This window comes from Saccostrea echinata, unplaced genomic scaffold (genome assembly GCF_033153115.1).
Source record: "Saccostrea echinata isolate AGI-Se365-2 ecotype Australia unplaced genomic scaffold, CSIRO_AGI_Sech_v1 ptg000003l, whole genome shotgun sequence".
Classification (NCBI taxonomy): Eukaryota; Metazoa; Mollusca; class Bivalvia; order Ostreida; family Ostreidae; genus Saccostrea; species Saccostrea echinata.
The window spans coordinates 2,908,732-2,931,415 of record NW_026889752.1 but is presented as its reverse complement, the minus strand read 5'-3'; the positions used below and the strand labels follow the sequence as shown (position 1 = coordinate 2,931,415).

General features: G+C 32.1%; 1 protein-coding gene across 1 annotated transcript; it reads left to right on the top strand.

Moving 5' to 3' along the window:
• Positions 1–1,870: 1,870 nt before the first annotated feature.
• Positions 1,871–22,134, top strand: LOC133178672 (uncharacterized). The gene is made up of 6 exons (XM_061313393.1): positions 1,871–2,002; positions 2,115–2,517; positions 6,618–6,784; positions 6,955–8,186; positions 20,416–20,570; positions 21,680–22,134. Exons 1-6 carry the CDS (start codon positions 1,871–1,873, stop codon positions 22,132–22,134), a joined length of 2,544 nt encoding a protein of 847 aa, XP_061169377.1.
• The last annotated feature ends 550 nt before the right edge of the window (positions 22,135–22,684 follow it).

Here is a 22,684-nt window from a genome sequence, read left to right as displayed (position 1 = left end):
CAAAACGGAATGCGTTTTTTCCAGTCCAAGATTTGCAGAATATCTAATGCCATCACCATGTTTCAAGAATTCGTGAAAACGACGCACAATTGAATGACCAAGAATGACAACCGAAGTTTTGCCCATTGAAGACATGATAAAATAATTTTACTCACCAAATACTTGATAAAATAAATAACAAACTTGAAAAAACGTCCGTCCTCCAAGGCTGTAGGTGGGAGAAGAGGCAGAGTGACGCACCGCGTGGCCAGAATTTTAATTGTTTGATTTTCATTGGTCAATCTCTGCCTCTCCTAAGACAGGAAACAAAATGACCATTATAATACATCACTATACATATTTCAGACTTAAACATTCAAGGAGGACACTTATTGATTACAATAAAAAATTTTAAGAAAACTTAAATTTATTTATTACAAATTTGAAAATCAGTAATTGATATATTAGTAATATGCTGTCATACTTATATATAAACAAAAAAATTATACAGAGAGAGAGAGAGAGGGGGGGGGGGGGAGATGAACACTTTTGAACCCAGTGTCAACACCAAGCTTAAGTTTGAATTCTTTCCCACAAGAGCAACTAATGTACCGCATATCGTGAAAAAGAAATCAGAACAAACCTATTACATAGTGTAAATACACTCTATAAATGCCATGTGGAAATGTCTTATTTCTAAATACCATGAGCGTCTATTAAGTATAGAAAAATAATACATCTGTCCTAAATTAATTGGAGAAATATTGCACACAATGACTTTAATATTTATGCAAAGATAAAGAACAATTATAACCATTTAGAAAAGATAATGAACTAAGCCGCAGTCCTTAGAGCTCTTGGCTTATGACACAGATATGTTTTTAAGGTAATGTCATCTGGAGTTCATTATAGAACCTGCTTGTCTTAAACTGTGCTATTGTAATTTTCAAGCAATGAAGACTTTTCTATATGGGGTTCTCAGTAGGGGATTTAAATACCTTATGATTAGGATATTTCTCTCTCTCTCTCTCTCTCTCTCTCTCTCTCTCTCTCTGGAATGATCAGAACATTAGATAGATCAAAGGACATCAAATTGAACATAATTATTTTTTAAAATAACCAATTTATTGCATAAATTTTTATTTCATGCATTTTAAAGAGTTGTGTATTTTTTAATAGGGTAGTATTTTTTTTTCTTCAGCTATGAAATGATCCAGGTGTAAGAAGAGAACATTTTATCGTTACCATGTTTAAATGCCTTTTTAAAGAGCTTTTTAGTCGGGAGTTTGAATAGTCTATGACTTAAGGACATACGCAACGTACATGTACCTTACCTACTGATAATTTTTTGAGATATTCTTAATTTAAGATTATAGTTCCATCATGTGTTCATAAACGAAAAATCAGCATGTATTACCAGGGGTTTTAGGATATTAATTGACGAAAATTCTTGCATAATTCAAATAAAAATATACAAAAATTACTAAACATATATTCTAGATGTTTTGCTTATCCGCACTTGTTTCAGAAGAAGTGTACAATAGCATATATTGACATTCAAATGTAGGATACAGTTCCTTTAAGTATTGGAACTCTTCAACTCCAGGGAAAAATACAATAAAGTTCAAACTACGTTGCGTATGTCCTTAAAATATATCTCTCCTTCTCTCTCCTGAATGATCATTACGTAATATAAACAACAAAAGATCAACATATCAAATGTCAAGATAAACAATTTTTAGACAGCCTGCACATTGGAAGACTATTTTACTTAGTTGTGCATTGCAATACCTTATTTCAGAATTGTATAATTTAAAAAAAGCTAAGTGTTATCGATATTCCCAAACTAAGAATTGATCCAAAGGTAGCCAGAGAACATTTTACTTAAATCATGTTGGAAATTATTTTGGAAGGTATATTTCAATCATGTTTTACATTTTCTATCCCAACTTGGGTCGTTATTATTGCTGTCATATTAGCGTGCTGGTTAATCTACTGGGATAAATCATTTTCCAAATTGAAGGTAAGAGAGCTTCATAATCTTTGCAATTTAAAATTTTGGATATTGAAATTTCTTTACGTATTTTTAATGTGTAAAAAACTATTTTAATATGCATCATGTTTTGTTATTTCAGGTAAAGGGTAAACCATTGTTTTCGGAAGTAACTCATAATTCTTTGGAAATTTCGTGGAAAAAGCCTTTATTTGCAGATCCAGAGTATTACATAGTATATTACAGAGAGCTTCATGCACCAGAAAAATGGGACTCTCTTAGAACTTCAGACAAATCGCAAACAATCACTCTAGACAACCTTTCGCCAAATACAAAATATAAAGTAAAAGTCAGCGCATGCTCTGGAACAGAAGTTGGTCCTCCAGGGGAGGAAAGCGATGAAATCATCACTAAAAGTTTAGCGTTTAAAATAAAACTGGAATCCACGCTAGTCAATGGATCATCTACAAATTCCATCTCAAAATATGCTGTACCCAGAAAATTTGAAAATTACGAAGAAATGAAGATACAGTCAATAAAAATAGGTATAGTATTTTAAGAAGTCAGTAACTGACATTTTTACTCTAAATCATCTGAATAATTGAAATTTGAAAAATAAACAAAACAAATAATAATCATGATCAAAAGTCTAATTGATCCAATGAGATGTAGAGTATAAGTATTAAATACCACTTCTAAAAATACCTTTTAAAAGTACTGTGAAATATGATCTGGAATTTGTCGATTAACAAGATGATATTTGTTAACTGATTCTATCTTAAAAGAGTAAATACAATCACTGCAAGGGGGAAATAATATAAAGTTTTCAAAATGTAATGGGTTTTTAGAATCATTTCGCAGAAACATCTTGTTATATCCAATACAGTGTACGTGCAATGTAAATAACAGTTATTTAAAGGGGCTTGGATACAGACTTGGGGTTAATATTTTCTAATACTTTCAGTATTATACCATGCCTTATATGTTGGTAAAACATTTCATATGTAATATTATGAGAAGAGTGTTGAAAAACCTCTTTTATCTGGAAATTATCAAAACACACATCCTTGCAAGTAAATTTAATCCTTAATATTTAAAAAAAGAGGAATATTTGATGTGTGTTTATGAACGATATAAAAACTATAATCAAAAAAAAAAAAAAAAAAAAAAAAAAAAAAAAAAAAACAGAGTAGAAAAGTGAGACAGCAGATCCGACTCACTTGTATTGTCAGTCCGTGCTCAGTGATGTGTGCAGAGTGAACAAGTTGAACTCATCCGGTTAAACGCAAACATTAACAATAACGGAGCTCTGTTTACAAACACAGATTTTTTGACGTGATGTTACAGAATTTCCTCATTGAATTTTAAGGATTTTCATGTAACAGCTAAATTCATTGATCTGAAATTATTTTCGAATAAAAATAGAAATTTAAAATTGTAAGCAAAACGGTCATGTGCAAATGTGTCAATTTGCCAGGAATAATAACATTTGATAGTTACAATATTTTTATTCGAATGTCTGAAAATATAGCTTAAAATCAAAATTCAAGAATTTTCATTTTATGGCTTTCCTGATATGATTTGATTTAGTTTGAAACCCTGGTAAATAAATTTATCCTGCAACTACCCCTTGTATTGACCTAATAAAGGTAACCTAATAAACCAAAGATTTATTCGGTCAATGCCCTAATAAAGCCTCGTGCACGTATTCCAACGTTCTAAAAGCACTGTGACGTCATGAATATTGCAATGTTTACGCCATAGCGTCTTAGTTTCAACTGCAGAGATGTACCTAAATCGGTTGAAAACAGCTCGTTTTGGAGGTCCTGTAAAATGTGTTGCAGGATAAACAAAATACATGGAGACTGTCTTGAAATATAAGCGATATTTGGGCTCGGGTCGAAAACGTGATAGAGGGCTCGGCAAGCCTCGCCCTCTATCACGTTTTCTTACCCTCGCCCAAATATCGCTTATATTTCAAGACAGTAACCATGTATTTTATATGTCTTCTCCTAAACTATTTAAGAACCAAAATTACATTTTCGTAAAGAAATTAAATATATGTGAGCTCTCCACATATAGAACTGTTAATTAGAATGATATTAAATTGTATGTAATCTGTGACAGCTTGTAACGATATCATATAATGTTTACCAATACTATTATATAAGGATTAAGCTAGTAGCAGAACAAAAATACTTTATAAGTGTCAAAATCCTTTTAATAAATTAGATTCGTAAAAACCTCGATCTTAGATCCTGAAGCATATTTGTTATTTTTCAACTTAAAAATGCATGATTCATGATTTTTATTAAAATTGGTTTTGAAATATTGTGTAAATCTGTAATTTTAGAAAAGATATGATGAACAATAATGATAAAGCCTAAAGAAGATTGCTTGGTTATAATGGAGAAACAATTTGCGATGTGAATTCAGTGACATGGTTTAGAGCATTATCAGTTACTCACTCACTCAGTTTCTGATTTTCAGAACCTGACTAATAGACTACATTATGTGTGCTTTGAAATTGTATGTGCACCTTAATTATAATTTTTTCCATCATACGTATCTCATCTCATGATAATATAATATCTGATATTCTATTATATTTTCAACCGTAAAATAATATATTTATTTATTTACAGTTTGATACTATCACAGGCGTCTGATTTTCAGCCTGAAAATGACAAGAGTAATTTTCACCTTGAAAATCTTTCACAGTTATAATAACAAGAACGATTTTAACAGAGAAATGTTATTTTCCCAGTGAAAATAAATTTTTGACAAAAATCTCCTCTCCGCTATGAGTATAAAAGCAAATATTCCTTTCAAATAGAAAAGTTTATACAAACCATCCAGGCAACGAGTACAACGGTAAAAATTACTCCAAATTGATTTATTTACATTTGCAAATGTCTTTCCTTATATGACATACGAATTAAATTGACATTCAATTTTCAATGATATGAAGTTGGTCACGTTATCAGACTTTCGTTGGTATGGAAAGTAAACCGCACGAGACTTTGGAAAGTCTAGACTGTTACGTCACATGACGTCGAATTGTACGTTATGTTGCATTTCCATAACAAAGTCTAAATAGTGAATATTTTTCTGTGTTATATGAATAAAAATAAAATATAAGTATACGAAATAAAAGATCATATTTTAGAGTTTCATTGGGATATGACATGAAGTTATAGTACGTGATCAGATCTACTATAACACTCTTCGGGCATTATAGGATTTGATGACGTGACCAACTTTATGTTATATCCCAATGAAACTCTAAAAATGATATTTTATTTCTTTTTTCCAATCTTATATGTACAATCGCTTAGCCATGACGTCGCACAACCGCTCAGCTATGACGTTCCAACCTAAGTCACTATGTTACGAAAAGACAGTTACATGTAATGAGTGACGAGACAAAAGGAAAAGACCAGAAATACGTAAAACAGAAAATTATTATTTTTTTTTAAATATTTGGATATCTAATTTGTTTCACCACTGAGAGAATATTCATGTATATTTTTGCAAGTGCGAGGCATTTCCAAGTACAAAAATTGATTATCATCTATATAGAGGATCATTTTAATTTTTTATATTATATTATATTATATTATATTATATTATATTATATTATATTATATTATATTATATTATATTATATTATATTATAACTCTTTTGTAAATACTCAAACTTGGTTCGTTTGTTAAAAGGCTTTAAAACGCAATAAAGAATCCAAAAGGAACTGCTTACAACAATAATGTCTTATGAATCAATGCATATGAAACCCGGTCATTATAAATATTGACTGCTTCATAATAACTGTTAATTAAAATTCCTTTCAAATTAAATAATGCATAATATTATGATTACACGTTAAAAATCATGCCGTTATAAAATATGCATTGTCTGTTTGTGATACAGATTACAATAGATCTAAACGTCATAAAATTCATCATAAAAAATTTTGTTACAATGTCAAACATAAGAAATGCAGACTAAGCTCTTATTTATACAGTAAAAATCTGCGCCAGGTTTTCACTGTATTCGGATCAGTAATTGTTAAACTATATCAATGCATGTTAATGATAGTCACAAAGTACTTTTGGTAAATCAGTAATGCAAAAACTTAGTAGACTTGAAGACAAAAAAGCAAACTACTTCACTAGCGAATCCTGATTCCTATCAAAAATAAACAATTATATACAATTTTAGAAAATAGGCTAAAAAATTGTGTCTTCTTATACCGATATAATGAAATAATTAATTACCCCCTACATCCGTCCTACATGTAATATCACCATGTTGACTTCATAAATAATAATTATTTAATTGCATATTATAACATATCACATTTTATGCATGCTTGCATAACTATCAAATCGCATGGTACCTCAGAGCTCGTCTTCATCCGTAATTGGAAAGTTATTGCTTCACAAACGTAAGTTGATAAAAAAAATGTTCCTTTGCAATTGCTGGACAACTTGAAGAGAAAGTAAAAGCTTTTGAATGAGACCTTAAAACAGAGACAATTGTTCAAGCACATATTAGGCTGCAAATGATTCTTTTTAATTTTTAAAAAAAATAATCTGATTTACTGAGTATATTTAAGTAAGATATTTTTCATCACCTTGATAGGGAAAGAGGATGTAAGTGCACGAAATGCAGATCGGAAATGTATTCTGCTAATGAGTACCCCGCATTCAGGAAAAACAACCCTTGTTGAAGGGTTCATGAATTATATCTTTGGGGTAAACTTTGATGATCCCTTTCGACTTTGTTTGGCAAAGGATGATCCTGATGAGGTAAAAATATTGTAAATATCAGTCTTTAAATTTATATCAATGAATACTCATTAGAAAATAAAGTTTCTAATAATATGAATAATCTTCAAAATTTCTTTTTATATACACAGGTAACAATCCTCATTCTTTCGTACAGTTCAAATATTACATGTATCAAAATCTCATTTTAGGCAAATCATGATTGGATCAAGATATACCAATTTGACGAATTTGAAGGAGGGAGAATAACTTTTCCAATTACAATAATTGATATTCCGAGATTTTGTTCCTCAAGGAATGGAGACGAAAAACAATTATATAAGCAAATACATTTTGTTATGAATTCGGTTTGCAAAGAAATTAACTTGCTTTGTTTGGTCACAAAAGGGAGCGATTTTGACATGTCTGAAGACCAAATTAGATATTTTAAGTCCATCTTATATTCCTTTGAGGATCATTTGTTGGAACATTTCTGTCTTTTCTATACTTTTGCAGATGCAGGTGAAGCTCATATTGAAGAAATACTTCAAGGGAGTGAAATTACACCAGTTAAGTCCTTTCACGTTAATTGGTCTTCTCTTTTTAAAAGCAAACATCGCTTTTCCCCACTTTTCTGGCAAATGAATTCATATCACCTGGAATCATTTCTTGACTTTGTAAGACAGTCGTCTGCTGTGGATATCCGCAGAAAGAAAGATATGCCAACACCCGAAAAACGAGAGGAGCTAAAAAATGATATAGCTACTCTTCAGCCAGAGATAACCAAAGATCTATCAGAAATGGGAGAAATAAAGATTCAAATAGTAATATTCACTACTCGAAAAGAGGAGATCGTGTCAAATGGCGACATATCCTTTACAATAGAAGAAATCCGACAAATAAGAAAAGATCTTGAGCCAGGCGTACATGTAACAAATTGTATGCATTGTTTTTACACCTGTCATAAAAATTGTGGCATTCCGGATGACGACGGAAAGAAAAATTGTAGTGCTATGGATGAAGTTGGGTACTGCACGGTATGCACAAATCATTGCATATGGTCTATCCATAAAAACACTCCATACATTTATGAGTACATAAAGGAAGAGATCACAAAATCATACCAACAGATGAAAGGGAATTACGAAAAAGAAAAGGGTAAAGAGCTTACATATGATGAATACCTAGAAAATCTTAACAAGGACATAAAGGCACTGCTTATGAGGCTGCATGGAAAAGTACAAAGAATGGCAGAGTGTCAACATGAACTGCAAGGCATCGAACAAAGTCCAATTGCCCGATCAGTTGGCGAAACAATCGACGATTTGATTGAAGCGGAAAAACGAAAACAAGAAAAGGGATTTGAAAAAAGAATTGAGATGTGTGAGGAATTAAAGAAGTACTCAAAATTGGTAAAAATTAGTCGAGTTCAAAGTAAAAACGAGTAATTTTTTTTTTCTTTTGGATGACATATTACAGTCGACAATAGGCCAAGAAATTGTGAAATTTAAATAATTTAAATGAAAACATCCGTAGGTAGTGCAAATTGAAATTTGTTACATCAAAGGACATTGTGGAGTAGGGAGGGCCACAATATGGGATCACTATCAAATGGGAATTTATATAAAAAAAAAATTAAAAAATCATAAAAACAAAAGGGGAGTAGATGGTCATATTTACATCAACCCTCTGTAAGGACCAACGTAGTAATTCAGGGCTGTGGTACACACCATGCTGGATTTTAATGAAACGTTCTCAGCTGCACATGCAGGGTGACATTTGACTTTCGTTTTTAAGGACCCTCAATATACTGAAGGAAAATATTTTTTGGACATTGAGAAAATTATAGTGTGTAAAGGTGTAAGCATTGAGCTTATCTATCACATTTTCAGCATATGGTGCCATGGATTTACCCCCAGGAAAAATGTTCAAAGACAATGAAGTACTGATGAGCATAAATCACTGTTGTTTACTTAAGTGGGCAACATACCTGCACATGAAGTGTTCTATCTATTCATCTTGGCCTATTAAAGTGTTATGAATGCTTGATTTGATCGCAAATTAAGTAATAAACTGTACATTTCAATTTAATTTATTCTTGATCAAAGGGCAGATCACTCTATCTGCATAAAAATACCACAAAATTAGAACTCTTTAGTGTGCAGTGTATAGAGGGTTCTTAATTAGAATTTAATTTACACTAGTATAAACTAGTATTTACTTTGGTATTTTTTACTAGGTCTTGCATGAGAAAAGTTTTTAAAGAAGAGCAGGTTTACATTAAATCAAATGAAAGTATTCGAAGGTACTTTGGATTCAAATTTGTTAAGCTTTGATTCTATGTTTTTCAAATTATTGACATTATTTATTTAGGATGGTGCTAAAACAAGGAAATCAGGAGTCAAATTTCGAACAAAACTCAATGTTTAAAGATTTTCTTTTCGAGAACAGCAGAGTCATGTTACTCATATTAATAATAGAGAATTCCGATGTGTGGAATCAAGTTTGAATAAATAGTTATCCCTTTGGTATTGAGTATTGTCATAATATGGGGTCAAAAGAGGCCATGAAAATAATAAGGTAAAAACTTAAAATCTTCTAAAGAAACATGTACCCAGGGCAGGGGTGCTACATTTGAGCATTGTTGTCCATGATATTCTTGTTTAAAACTCTACTGATCAAAAGCTTGGATGCACTGAGCGACAATTATATCTTAGGAATAGCTTCTAGACATGGGGACAAGTCTCCTTAAATTGCCTACTGTGATGAAATAGCAAACTGATCTGTGAACTTTAATAACTAAGAAAATTTATTTAAATTATCTTACATCTTTGTGTACTTATACCTTTTAATTTTTTTTATTAGTACTAAAATAATAGAAATTTTCTTTTGGTAGTGAAAGTATATTTAATAAATAAAAACTTACACGTATATTTAAGATACATGTACATAGCTTAAATGTATTCCCAGAACGTTTTAATTTTTGATACACGGTAATATGCCCTTTTTGAGTGCTCAGTTTTTGAGACACATTTTGTTATTAAAATCATTCTTTCTTTTTTAATTCTGAGGCGATACCTTTCATATAAGCATATCAGGAAATTGTGTATCACATCTTTGTAAACAAGAACACTTTCATCACATAGAAAGTAATAAAAGTTATTAATTACCATCAATGCTAATTAGAAATCTATTTTTGTCATACCGTGTGCATGTTTTGACATTTACTTTGACATTTTGATTGATTAGCAGTTTATTAAATTATAATCCTTCTTTATATAAATAAATAAATAAACACGGTGCCGGATAAGTCTGCCACTTCCAAAGTGGCAAATCGGCGCCCACAAAACTCTTAGTTTACATAAAATCCATATATACCATGAGGTAGACCATCACTTACAGAGTTAAAAACTGCCTTTATTACAGGTAAATCTCACAAGTCAGGTGAGAAAATTACTATGGGAAAAATAAAGTTCCTGTAGGAAAATTAAAATTCCTTAGGGATATTATCAAGATCCTAGGGATTCGATCATTTCCTACAGAATATTTCAGAATTCCTGCAGGAAATTAATTTACCAAGGGAGAATTTTATTTCCTAGGGGGATTTACCTTCCCATAGGAGAAAGAAAAATCCCGTAAGATGGAAAAAGTCCTAGAGGAAAAAAATCCTCATAATGGAATTTTTTTCTTCCTTAGGAGAATAATTCCCCTTAGGATAAAAATTCCCATAGGAATTTTAAAATTAATCCTAAGGATTTTTTAATATGTATTATTTTACTTCTCATATTGGTAATATTGAGAATAAAAATCCCTTAGGAATTTATATTACTCCCTGTCCATAAGATTTTGTTTTCTGTGTGCCTTCTTACACCCAATTAGATAATGTTGTATGAAATGCATTCTCCTCTCATATGTGTGTGTATGAATGCGTGTGTATGTGTCTGTTCATTCATTTTAATTAGGAAAGTATAACAAGAGTATCTTACCACTATCTCGAAAATCTGATTGATTTCACCATCACACTTTTTTTCTGTAACTAAATCAAAAACTAAGAACATTTATGAATATTGAATTTTCATCATTGATGCTATATATCGTATATAACCTTAATTCTCATAATCAAAGATGAATCGATGTAGTAAAATTTCCAAAAAAGGAAAAAATTAAATATCACTATTTTCATAGCAACAGCAGATGTACTTGACTTGATATATGACATGTGATCATGAAACAATTTATTGAAGTTTAAAGCAATTTCAGTCAAGGCTTCAAGGTTTTAAGTGTTATAGTAAATATAAATTTTCTTATCTCAATGACCTTGACCTTTGTCTGAAATATGATGTTGGGTCAATATCAATGACACTACACAACTACATGTATAAATGTATAGCATAATCATCAACATATTACAATTTGACTTCATTTCAAATTCATTCCTATCAAAGATTGGAGAGTTATGGCTAAAAAACAAGTCCTGACAGACAAACACACAGACAAAAACTATCTTTTCTGGTGTTGTTGTATAATCTACCTCAATCCCAGTCAAGTCAAGCTAAGTCGACCTTTGGATTGGTGACCACTTCACATAACCCAATCATTATATAAATATAGAGAATCAATTTAAAAACAAGATGTGTCTGTGAAACACTGATGCCCCCGTTTGGCAACTTATAGCAAAGGTTAAACTTTCTCAAATGCAAATCAAATATGTTGGTACCCAAAGTAAGGTTTGTCTCAAGGAAATTTGAAAGCCCTAGCAGCAAACATAAAAAAGATATGGAAAAAGTTAATGTTTTTTCAAAAGTATGTCAAACATCAAGGTCAAGGTCAAATGGTCAAGATTAATGGTGCCCAAGGAAAGGTCTTCTCCCAAGAAATACACAAGAGAAATATGAAAGCCGAAGCACCAATCTTTCAAAAGTTATGACCAAGATTAAAGTTTTTCAAAAATAGGTCAAACTCCAAATGCAAGGTCAATGGATTACAATTGTTGGTATCCAAAGGAAGGTCTTGTCACAAGGTTTACATATGTGAAGTAGGAAAGCCCTACCACCAACCATTGAAATGTTATGGCAAAGGTTAAAGTTTTCCAAAAGTAGGTCAATCTGCAAGGTCAAGGTCAAAGGGTCAAAAATGTTGGTATCCAAAGAAAGGTCTTGTCACATGAATTACGTAAGTGAAGTATAAAAGCCCTAGCACTAACTGTTGAAAAGTTATGGTCAGGGTAAAAGTTTTTTTTAAAATAGGTCAAACTCCTAGGTCAATGTCAAAAGGTCAAAGTTGTTGGTATCTAAATAAAGGACTTGTCACAAGGATTACACATGTGAAGTATGAAAGCCCTAGTTCCAATTGTTCAAAAGTTATGGCTAAGGTTAATGTTCGGTTAAATTTTGCAAAATCGGGTCAACAAGGTCAAGGTCAAAAGGTCAAATTGGTGGTACCCAAAAAAAGGTCTTGTCACAATGAATACACAATTGTAATATGAATGCCATAGCTCCAACCAATCATAAGTTATGGGCAAGGTTAAAGTTTATGTGGACAAACAGACAAATAGACAGACGGACAGACAGACGGACGGATGCGGCAAAAACTATATACCCCCGAATCTGCGATAGGGGGCATACAAACAGTAAAATTTGGGTTCACATCAGTAAAGGTTGAGCTTAAAATGGTGTCTGTGTACACTCGCACGTGTCATCTGACAACATGCAAGAATTCTCCTTAAACTAAATTAATGATTTGATATTCACCACTTGAAAAGTGGAAACTGGTCATGGTCCATGTTGGATTAATGAAAAAGGCTTAGATATGCTTAGATTATTGTCAAACTACGCAGCTAGGTTAAGGACTCCCATAAATACGTCAGTCTATGCAGAGGTTCGGGAGGGCTATTATGACGTCACGTTAAAAACAATACAAATGAATCTCGATGAATAAATACTATATGTTCTTTTTAAAACACACTAAATACTTTGGTTTCTCATAAATGTTATAAAGATACATGGATGTGCAACTTATCTTGCCATAATACCACTTAGCGTATGCAGAATGAAAGCCAGCTTGATCTCGCTGTACTTACTGAGATGACGTCATTTCTTAGTTTGACACGCAGTTTCTCTATTTGAGGCGTGGATCAAGCTTTTATCGTAGCTTGTAAAAATAAAAATAAATACGAAACATGCGTAGTCAGACAAAAAGAGAGACATATTCTGAAATATATTAATCCACATTTTATTGTCAAACTAGATTGGTAATGTGTAGACTTTAGATATAGTCGTAGGGAGCACATTTGTACAGTAACGTGCTAGAATGAGGGGTCCAGCCCCTCGAAAATATCAAAAGTTCAACGATATCCGCTTCACTATAAATTCTGAATTTTTAAACACATGTAGCTATTATTCCTACTATTCTGAAAAGTGCTGGGAGCTGGTTGTACATTGTTTATTCATTTCTAACATTATTCCAATGCGTATTACATTTTTGTTTGGATTTTATAGAAAGACGGCTAAATTTGAAACAATTCTCGAGCATGAGGAAGTTGCTCCCAGCACTTTTCGGGTTAAGGAATATGTCTCAAAGAAAACAAAATAAATTTTATAGCGGAAAGATGCCCGTATATCGTTGAAATTTTACGATCTTTGTAGTAGTACATATATGGTCCAATTTTAAACCTGTCACGTGACAAACAGCTGATGTAAGCGATGTCACTTTGGTCGAACTCAGTAGAGACTTGATATATATACAAATGCAATCACCACAATTCACATTTATCAAAACTACTGCTGTTTAAAAAATATTAAAATTGTATTCATTTTCCCTGAATATATAAAGGCGTATATTTCATGGGCGTCCTTAACCTAGCTGCGTATTTTTTTTTTTGTTTACACACTTTATTAACTAACTTGATTTCTTATTACTTTGTTCATGATTTAAGGATTTTTATATCACTCTTGGAGTTTTAAAAGGTCATTGGCAAGGTTATTGTGATATCTTTCAGATGATACATGTAATATGTATTGTAAAAAAACCAGCAATTAGAAAAAGTAAATAACTCACTGTATTACTTAAACAGGTCGAGGACACTATTTTCTGTGACGTCAGAATAAATTTTCATGCTAAATGAGGCACCAACGTGACTGACAAACCAACCAATCGGCTAAAAGAGTTGCATTATGGATTACTGCAAAAATATTACAGGGAATTGAAGTTTCGAAAAGTCCAGTTTTTCAAATCGCTCTCGGAAAGACATGATGCATTTATCCAAGCATTTTACGCACTTAATACAATATTTACATCATTATTTACGAATTCCATGCTCACATTTAAATACAAATGTTTTACAACAGTAAAATTGGGGTTTTCTACACTCCATTGTAACAGTCCGTTTGTTGACAATTGCCTGGCAGCTTTTCTCATGCTGTACTATCAGTGAATATGAATTTCACGTGATTATTCCCTGGTCCAAAACAATCGACTCTGAGGTGTACTCACATGTTGTTATTGCTTTCTACGATATATATGCTACTCAATACACGTTCTAGGATCAATGTACATAAGATTGATTGATTGTATGCTGTTTTACGTCCCATTCGAGAATTTTTCACTCATATAGAGACGTCACCATATACCGGTGAAGGGCTTCAAATTTTGACCTTTACTCGACACTTACAGCCATTGAGCAGTGAGGGATCTTTATCGTACCAACGCCTGCCGTGTCACGGGGCCTCGTTTTTTAAGGTCTCATCCGAAGGACCCGCAACTTTCACTTCAAAGTGCCGAGCGCATGGCGAAGAAACAGTTGCTACCCATTTTTTATCGCCTTAGGTCAGTCGCGGCCGAGATTCGAACTCACGACCTCCCGATCACGGAGCGAGCGTTCTACCGACTGAGCTACCGTGAACGGTAAAATTAATGTGTTAATACATGAGAATTACTGTGTAAAATAAATGCCGTGCAGCAATAAACTTTTTTTTATAAATACGTTAACTTTTAATTTCTAGTAATCAAATAATAAAGCAATTTCACGAATAACACCAGTAGAATGGCAAATGTACCAATATCAAGTTATAAGAACTGGATTCTTATTTACTTGTGAAGACTTTGTGAGTGGTATTTCAACGTACTATTTAACATGGAAAATTGACTTTGTTTGTTAATGTGATCATGGGAAATCTTAATTAGTACCTATTCTTTGTATTTTTCACAAAAAACATTAGAAATAATTATAGTTCACTTTCCCGCAGTCATTTGAAATCGCGTCCTAAATTTGTTTGACCCACGTGTTTGTAGTAAGTTATAAACATGTAGTAGACCATCATGCTTTTCGGCTCATTCATTGCATTTGCAGTACAGTTAAGGTGCCAAATGGAAATATCAGGGAATTTTTCAGATAGAAAATACATTCTTTACAAGGATGGGCGATTCTTTTTAGGACTTTACTATTATCGGACAAATGTAATGTGGTTAAAAACTACATGATTTCTTATTTAGACTTGTCACGTGATGTGGCAGTCACCTGATTTTAACAAATATATCTGCAGTATTGAGGTAATCTATAAATTCCAATTTTGCAACGGCATAACCAAGTTAAAAAGCTAAGATTAATTTATTATTATTTTCAGCACCCTTTGTAGTTTGTGAAAAGTGCCGCGAACCTATAGAGATTCCACTATCTAATTGCTAAAATTACATTTTTAGACCGTGTGTTAAATATTTTGCTGGTAAAGTACATTAAGTATAGACATAATTAATTCATTTGCAAGATTTCATCAGGTTCGCAGCACTTTTCAAATATCTTAATACTTCTTGAGTTTATGTGTAAAAGCTTGTCATAATTCATTGAGGGTATGCCCTTGCAATATATCGATTTATTACGACCCTTCTATATTACCCTTCAATGAATCTGCATACAAATATACGGCAGTATCGCTTGTCTAGGGAATGTACGGAAAGTATATGAATAGAATCATAAAATAGACATTGCATCCATGCTAATGGTCTGCAAATATATCTGTTATATCTGCAAATAATATTTTATTTAATTGCAAAATACATTTTTCATTGTATAAAATATTACTTGAACCGCCTCTCACTGCATAGAAACTGCGTCAAATTTTACGATATGACGTCACATTGACAAGTGCATTGCGATCTGTGAATTGTTTATATATTTCTGTGTGGGATTTAACCAACGACAAAAATACATGCATTAGCAAGTATTGATGTAGTTTAGAGCTATCCAACAGTTTAAAATAGCAAATCATTTAATTTTGTGGTAATTTGAAGAACTTGTATTTTTGTGTGATGTCATAATAAGCATGTCCAGTATAAGTTAGGCCCCGCCTCCTTATTGTAGCCTTAAGGTATCCGACCCATAATAGCCTCAGATTCAGTGAATATGAATGTATAATAGATATATATTGGCTGAATACTCAGTATATGTAGACATAATCTTCATGTATTAGTATCAATATGTAAGAGCGGAACGTGTTCTGATTTTTGACCTTGTCCTGTCCTTGAAGAGTTATCCCCCTTTGCTTTTAATCAATAAATATCAATTCTAAAAAAATATCTATCTGGTAAAACTTAAGTTATCAATCGCTTTTCTATTTTTATAAATAAATACATCTTTCCACCTCATCATTTTTTGATACTCTTAGTATTTAAAGAAGAAGGCATGGTTTTAGCTTTATTGTGCCCTAAAAAATTAATGTTTTCAAAAAGTTTTGAAACTGGCTTAAATATAAGTTGAGTATATGACTGTAATAAATCAGGAAAGAATATAGCATGATGGAGTACCATTCTTGATATATGACGCCATTAATTTGATGCATTTCTCTATTTTAAACAGAAAAAGCCTCAAAATGACCCATTTCAAGGATTATTTTCCTTAAGAAAATAGTGTCCACAGCCGTTGCCCACGTTAATTTTTAGATATGTTGTGTAAAATTCTTTGAAAAATCACATATCTCAAAATCTTTGTGGGCGATGCCTGTGGACAATATTATCTGAAAGAAAATTCCATCGAAAATTGATGTCTTCTGCAACTTTTTAAGAAAATACGGGAAAATGCACAAGTTTATGGCGTCACAATTAGCAATTGGAAGGTCATGTGAGAAAAAAGATTTGTATGATCTTTCTGCATGGAATTTCAATAATTCAAAAAGCATGAGTTTTAATTTTTTACATCACTTTTATTTTTAAGAAAAGCACAGGGCAAGATTTGTATTGAAACCGTACCTTGTTCTTTTTATTTTCAAAAAATTTGCTTGTCCCCATAGACATAAATGCAATCTTCATTAATTAATTACTGCTTAGGTAATTATATTTTTGAAAATTTCTCTTGGTAAATCCTTTACTACTCTAAAATGCTTTGAATTAATATCAGAGTATTTAATACAGGATGGATATTTAAGGTTAGAAAATTAGGTCCTAATTATATAATAATATATTGTTTCTTGTAAGCACCGCTATGCGCAATCCGAACAATGTCCATATAAGGTAGATTCCTCGACTTGTTAGAGGCTTGACAAGCTATATACCAGATCATTTTTCTTTCTCAACAGAATAAATAAATGCATAAATGTATATCTCCCATTCAAAGAAGCGGGGCACATTTCTTGAATGATTAATGGGTAAAGCAATTGTTAAAAAGCTCAAAAGGTCAAAGGTCACCCGGTTCACTGCTATATCCAACTTTTATTGCCTCCAGCAAATATCTCAAAAAGTTGCTTTACTCGCTTGATAGTCTTTTAATACCTTAATTAATAAAAATGATACATGTATAACTAACAACTGACTTTAGATCAAAGGATGAATGTCACTGACAAGTAGTATTCTGCTGTACTGCTAACTGAAAAGATATAATTAAGAATTTGGTATACTTTACAGTAATTAAAATTTAAAGACAGTTAATTTGTATCAATTTAATGACCCTAATTAGTGATTTTCAGGTCAAAGTTAAGCAGGTTCTCTGCTACATTTATACATGTATAGCAATTCCATTTGATCCCCCAGTAGTATCTCAAAAACATCTTGCTTGATAGAATTTGCAGAGGCAGGTTTGGATTAATATTGAATACACTTTATTTAATAAATGGCTAAGGTTCAAGCATTTTTTCAGCATTTTAGAGTAACATATGCCACACAGCAAGTATTTTTATAAAGTTAATCAATCTATTTATCAATGCATTAAAAATTAGGATGCAAATTTTGAAATGAAATTTTCTTGCAGTTGTATGTAGCAGTAGAAATGGTAAACTGTGAAATAATATTGTATTGTACATAATATTCACCATTGTTTTCAATCTAATTCCCCCACAGAGCACCTTTTGAATTGCCTTTAAGCATCAGGAAGGAATTATTTTAAGATATAGTATGTTTTTCAGCCACATTAATAAGGTCTCTCTATGATTCTTTCTCTGATACAAAATATTTTAAACTGGTAAGAATTGGCTACAGTCGAACAAATAAATGAAACAAATTCCTGTAAGAGAAGAAAAAATCCTAAAGGAATTTAAAATTTCCTACAGGATATTTTCTCCCTTAGGAGCAAGGATAAATTTCAAAAGGGATGAAATATTCCTATAGGAATTTCTCACTGAAAAAGAAATCCTATAGGAATTTGAGAAATTCTAAGGGAAACATCTTTCCTAAGGGATTTTTTCTTTCTCCTATAGGAAATAACATTCCTACAGGAGATTAAATTCTCACATAGTAAATTAATTTCCTGCCAGAATTCTGAAATATTCTGCAGGAAATGATTGAATCCTGTAGGATTTTGATAATATCCCTCAGGAATATTTATTTTCCTATAGGAACTTTATTTTTCCCATGGGAATTTCCTTTTCAAAGGTGATTATCTCTCCTGACAGGTGAGCTGTACCTGTAACAAAGGTAGTTTTTAACTCTCTAAGTGATGGTCTACCTCATGGTATATATGAATTTTATGTAAACCAAACCTTTGGCGGGCGCCGATTTGCCACTTTGGAAGTGGCAGATTTATTCGGGCACAGTGTTAAATATCATATTTTCATTTTATTTTAATTCTCGTATGTTCCATGATTAAACAAAAGGACTACCTTTTAGTATTATTAATATTATTATTAGATTATTTATTATTATTATTATTATTATTGAAAATTAGTTTCAAAGAAAGTGGCTCCCATCAGCCACGTACCTCGAATCACTTTGACACTAATTAATGTGTGATACGAGGTATATGATTTTTCAAGTTTCGTTTTTGAACTAGCTGCAAATCTGTTATCATCAGGAGACTTTTTGCACATCCGTTGTACAATTTGTTTTTTAAATAGTGAGGAAAAGGGCATATCACTCAGAAAACTTAGAAATGAAAAAAAAATCAGTAGCATTTTTGAAAATAATGAAGAATGGGGGTTGATCACCCTATTTGAATTAATGCTAGTTTTTTTTTTCTCTCATTGACTTTTCCGATACGAAGTCAAAGCAACATGCATTTGGCATGGAATTCTCTGATATTTGTGCAAATCAATATATTCTTTTTTAAATTCCTTAAATTATGCCTGCAACAAAACTTATTTTAGAACATTATTTTAAGAATAATGTAATAGATGCTATTTTCAATTTTATTTACATTTTTTTTTAAACACAAGATAGGTCCTTTAAGAGTTTTTCACTGATGAAAAAATTTACATTCCTAACAAAAAAAGACTTCATGTGCAACTGCTATATTGTTCATCAAATCTTTGCCTGAAATAGGTTTAACTGTATATAATATCGAATGGTTTATGAGTTATCTTTAAGGTGAACCGAAAGGAGTCGTTTGCAGAAATTAAAGCTCTTCTTGGACGGTTCCAAAACAAATACTTTTCACTTAAAATCAAAAGATTGTATTTTGGACAGGATGTGAAAAAACAGCAGCGTGTCATCGCTGTTGTTATTGACAGTGAAATGAGTATAGAAGATTACTTTGAAGGATACCCCGTGATTTGTAGAAGATGGAAAGATAGACTATATGAAAGTACGCATGTACTTTTTTCTAGACAGGCTATTGACAACCCATTAAAGGATGAAAAGATAATTTCGAAGATTGAGCTTGTTATACAAAAGTACAGTAAAAAGCTAATGCGAGATCATTCAAATTTAGAAATTATTAGTGCTTCTCCCGTGCATTCAAAGAAAATGGGTTCTGAAATTATAATTAAGGAATGTATTGTTCTGTACTGTTCACACAAAGGATTCATACCTTTTGGAGAGGAAGAATTTCCCAGAAAACTTGAACGAATAAATATTGATGTTAGAGAGGGATTCTTTTATTTAAGTCCAATGGATGGTGATGAATTTTTTAGAGGTTCAAAAGTGATACATAGTCATTTGCGGATGGGCTGTAATATAGGAAGAGAAGGTAATGTTTGAAAAGAGAAATTATGTTTTCTTTTACAAATTTAATTCAAAATGTTTTTCAATCACGGATAGTATACATGAGAAATCAAAGACGTTAACAAATTGTTGGTGATTCACAGGACTAACAAAAACTGGTACCCTTGGGGGATTTGTGGAGATTGGTAATGGAGAAATAGGTTTCATCACTTGTGCACACGTTCTTCATTCTTCACTTCCTTTAAATAATCATCAAAAGAAGAGACGTTTTCGGTAGTACAACCTGGATATGGCATCTCATTAACAAATAACAGATGTGGTGTTCACGTGCAATCTGTATGTCCAACAAGCACACAGACTCAACCTCAAAATACAACTGTGGATGCTGCTCTTGTCAAAATATCTAGTGGACGCCAGCCAGAAAGAGGGTTTTTTGCTGGTCTTTCGGTTGAGGACTTGGAAAATAAAGGTAAGAGATTAAGAAAATATGATACGAAATGATCTCTCTTTCTTTTTTCTCTCTAAAATATATGGCCAAAAATAAGTTTCTTAGAGAAAAAAATTTTAATATGCGAGAAGACTGAAATTGCCTTTACATCATTTATGAACTTAAAGGTAGACAAGGGACACGATCCTATAAACACTTATTTCTAAATTTAAAAGAAAAGTAGTTATTCTTACAGAAAAAAAGAGATAATCATTTTTCATGTTATGATACCAATATGTTTTACTAATTAACTATCAAACGAATATCCAAATTCTAAATTACATTTGTATTAGGAATTTGACAATTAAGTTGTCAATTGTAAAACTGAGAAAATCACTTGCAAGTTCAAAAAAAATTTCAAAGCAAATGAAACCATGAATTTGAAAACCTCCTTCACAAATTCCGTAAAAAAAACTTTTGGAATTATAATGAAACAATTGCACCAAATTGAGGATTCTGATTACAATCCTGACTACAATTCTTGACTGATTTAGATTTCCAAGCTCTTAAAAACTCAACAAAAAGTATTCAAGCCCTATGATAAAAGTTTTATTAAAATTCAAAGTGCTTAACAAGAAATATATTTTTCACAACTTATACAAATTTGCACGTGATATCACTAAGAACGGTTAAAAAAAAAAATATGCATTGCATTAAACTCTTGGCAAGTATTAATATTATATGTACAATTTGAGATATGGCTTCTAAAGCATACAGAATCATCATATGATCTTATTCGGGGATTCTACCTACCAACAGGTTGTATATGCAAGGAGTATCAGTGAATCGATAATAGAATATGTAAAATGCTGACTTGAAACAAAATCAAATATGCTTATCTTTACATAGCGATAAAACGCCTCAAGATTTAAGGGAGAAAACTCGGATTCCTTCGCAAAACTCGGATCCCATTCAACATCGATCATTAGAGATTTCTGCATTATCCTAAGATGATTTCTTTTAACTGAATTGGACAGACAGGTAGCAACAAGCTGACAGACAGACATAATTTATTGAATTAGACCCCCTTTCAACTCCTATGCAGTAAGAAGACTCAAAGTATTGTACTATGTAGTTTTTGATGTTTTCAGGATTTAGTAAAAACAATCCCCCAGAATATAAAAGTGGGGAGATAAGAGATCTTCGAGGACAATTATCAGGATTGCACAGATTCAAAACCTGTATAAAAGTTGGATCATCATCGGGTTTAACAAAAGGAGTGCTGCATTTGAATTCCGCTTGTGTAAGACGTCAATCATACACCCTTACAGGCCAAACTCAAAACGTTGTAATTCACAATCAACTCGAAATTTGTCCGCAGGCGGACCACTTTTTTGCAACAAGTGGCGATTCGGGTGCTCTTGTTTTCCAAATCGAGCCAGGCATTTCTTCGGCTGATGATAAGTTGATTTGCATTGGGATGATCATTGGCGTAAACAGTTATGGGTATTGCTTAGCAACTCCCATAAATGAGGTTCTAGAACGCTTGCCAATTTCAAATAAAAGCAAACTTTATGCCTTCAGAGAGGAGGCCATGAACCAATGAAGTGTCAGATACATTTGGATTTTTTTTTTTACATGTATCCCTGTAGCTATCCATTAATTTTCATCAAAAACAGAAATATTGATTTTGGAGTGTAAAAGTATGATGTCTTTTGCATATTACGTAGCAAAATTGATTCCCTATGCCTAGGTTAGGGTCATTTATAGGATATGTTTGTATTAGATATCTGTGAAAGTTATTAACTAACTTTGTAAACCGACTTTAATGTATACATATTGTGGAACATAAATTGATGTCACTCTCTGTTGTTGGTTTTAATATCTTTATTTATACTTTGTTCATTCACAATACATGTGCATTACATGACTGAAAAACATATATCAATGAGTATCCGGCATAAGTCCTTGTCGCCGTTTTCCTAAAACCTCTGGGCAGAGAATTTGAAAATATAAGTATATAGTTAACTACAGAGATAAGGACAACAGCTGTATAAATTCCATTGAAGTTGAGAGTTCGTTAGCAGACACCAATCAAAAACCTTACCAAGCGCCTGACATTAAAAGTGAAATTGACACGGGTCTTTTGGATGAAA

Bases quoted from the DNA above. Each gene is read 5' to 3' on its own strand.
- LOC133178672 (XM_061313393.1), top strand. From the start codon at position 1,871: ATGTTGGAAATTATTTTGGAAGGTATATTTCAATCATGTTTTACATTT. The intron at 2,518-6,617 runs GTATAGTATTTT...TCACCTTGATAG, and splicing joins GATACAGTCAATAAAAATAG to GGAAAGAGGATGTAAGTGCA. The intron at 6,785-6,954 runs GTAAAAATATTG...ATCTCATTTTAG, and splicing joins CAAAGGATGATCCTGATGAG to GCAAATCATGATTGGATCAA.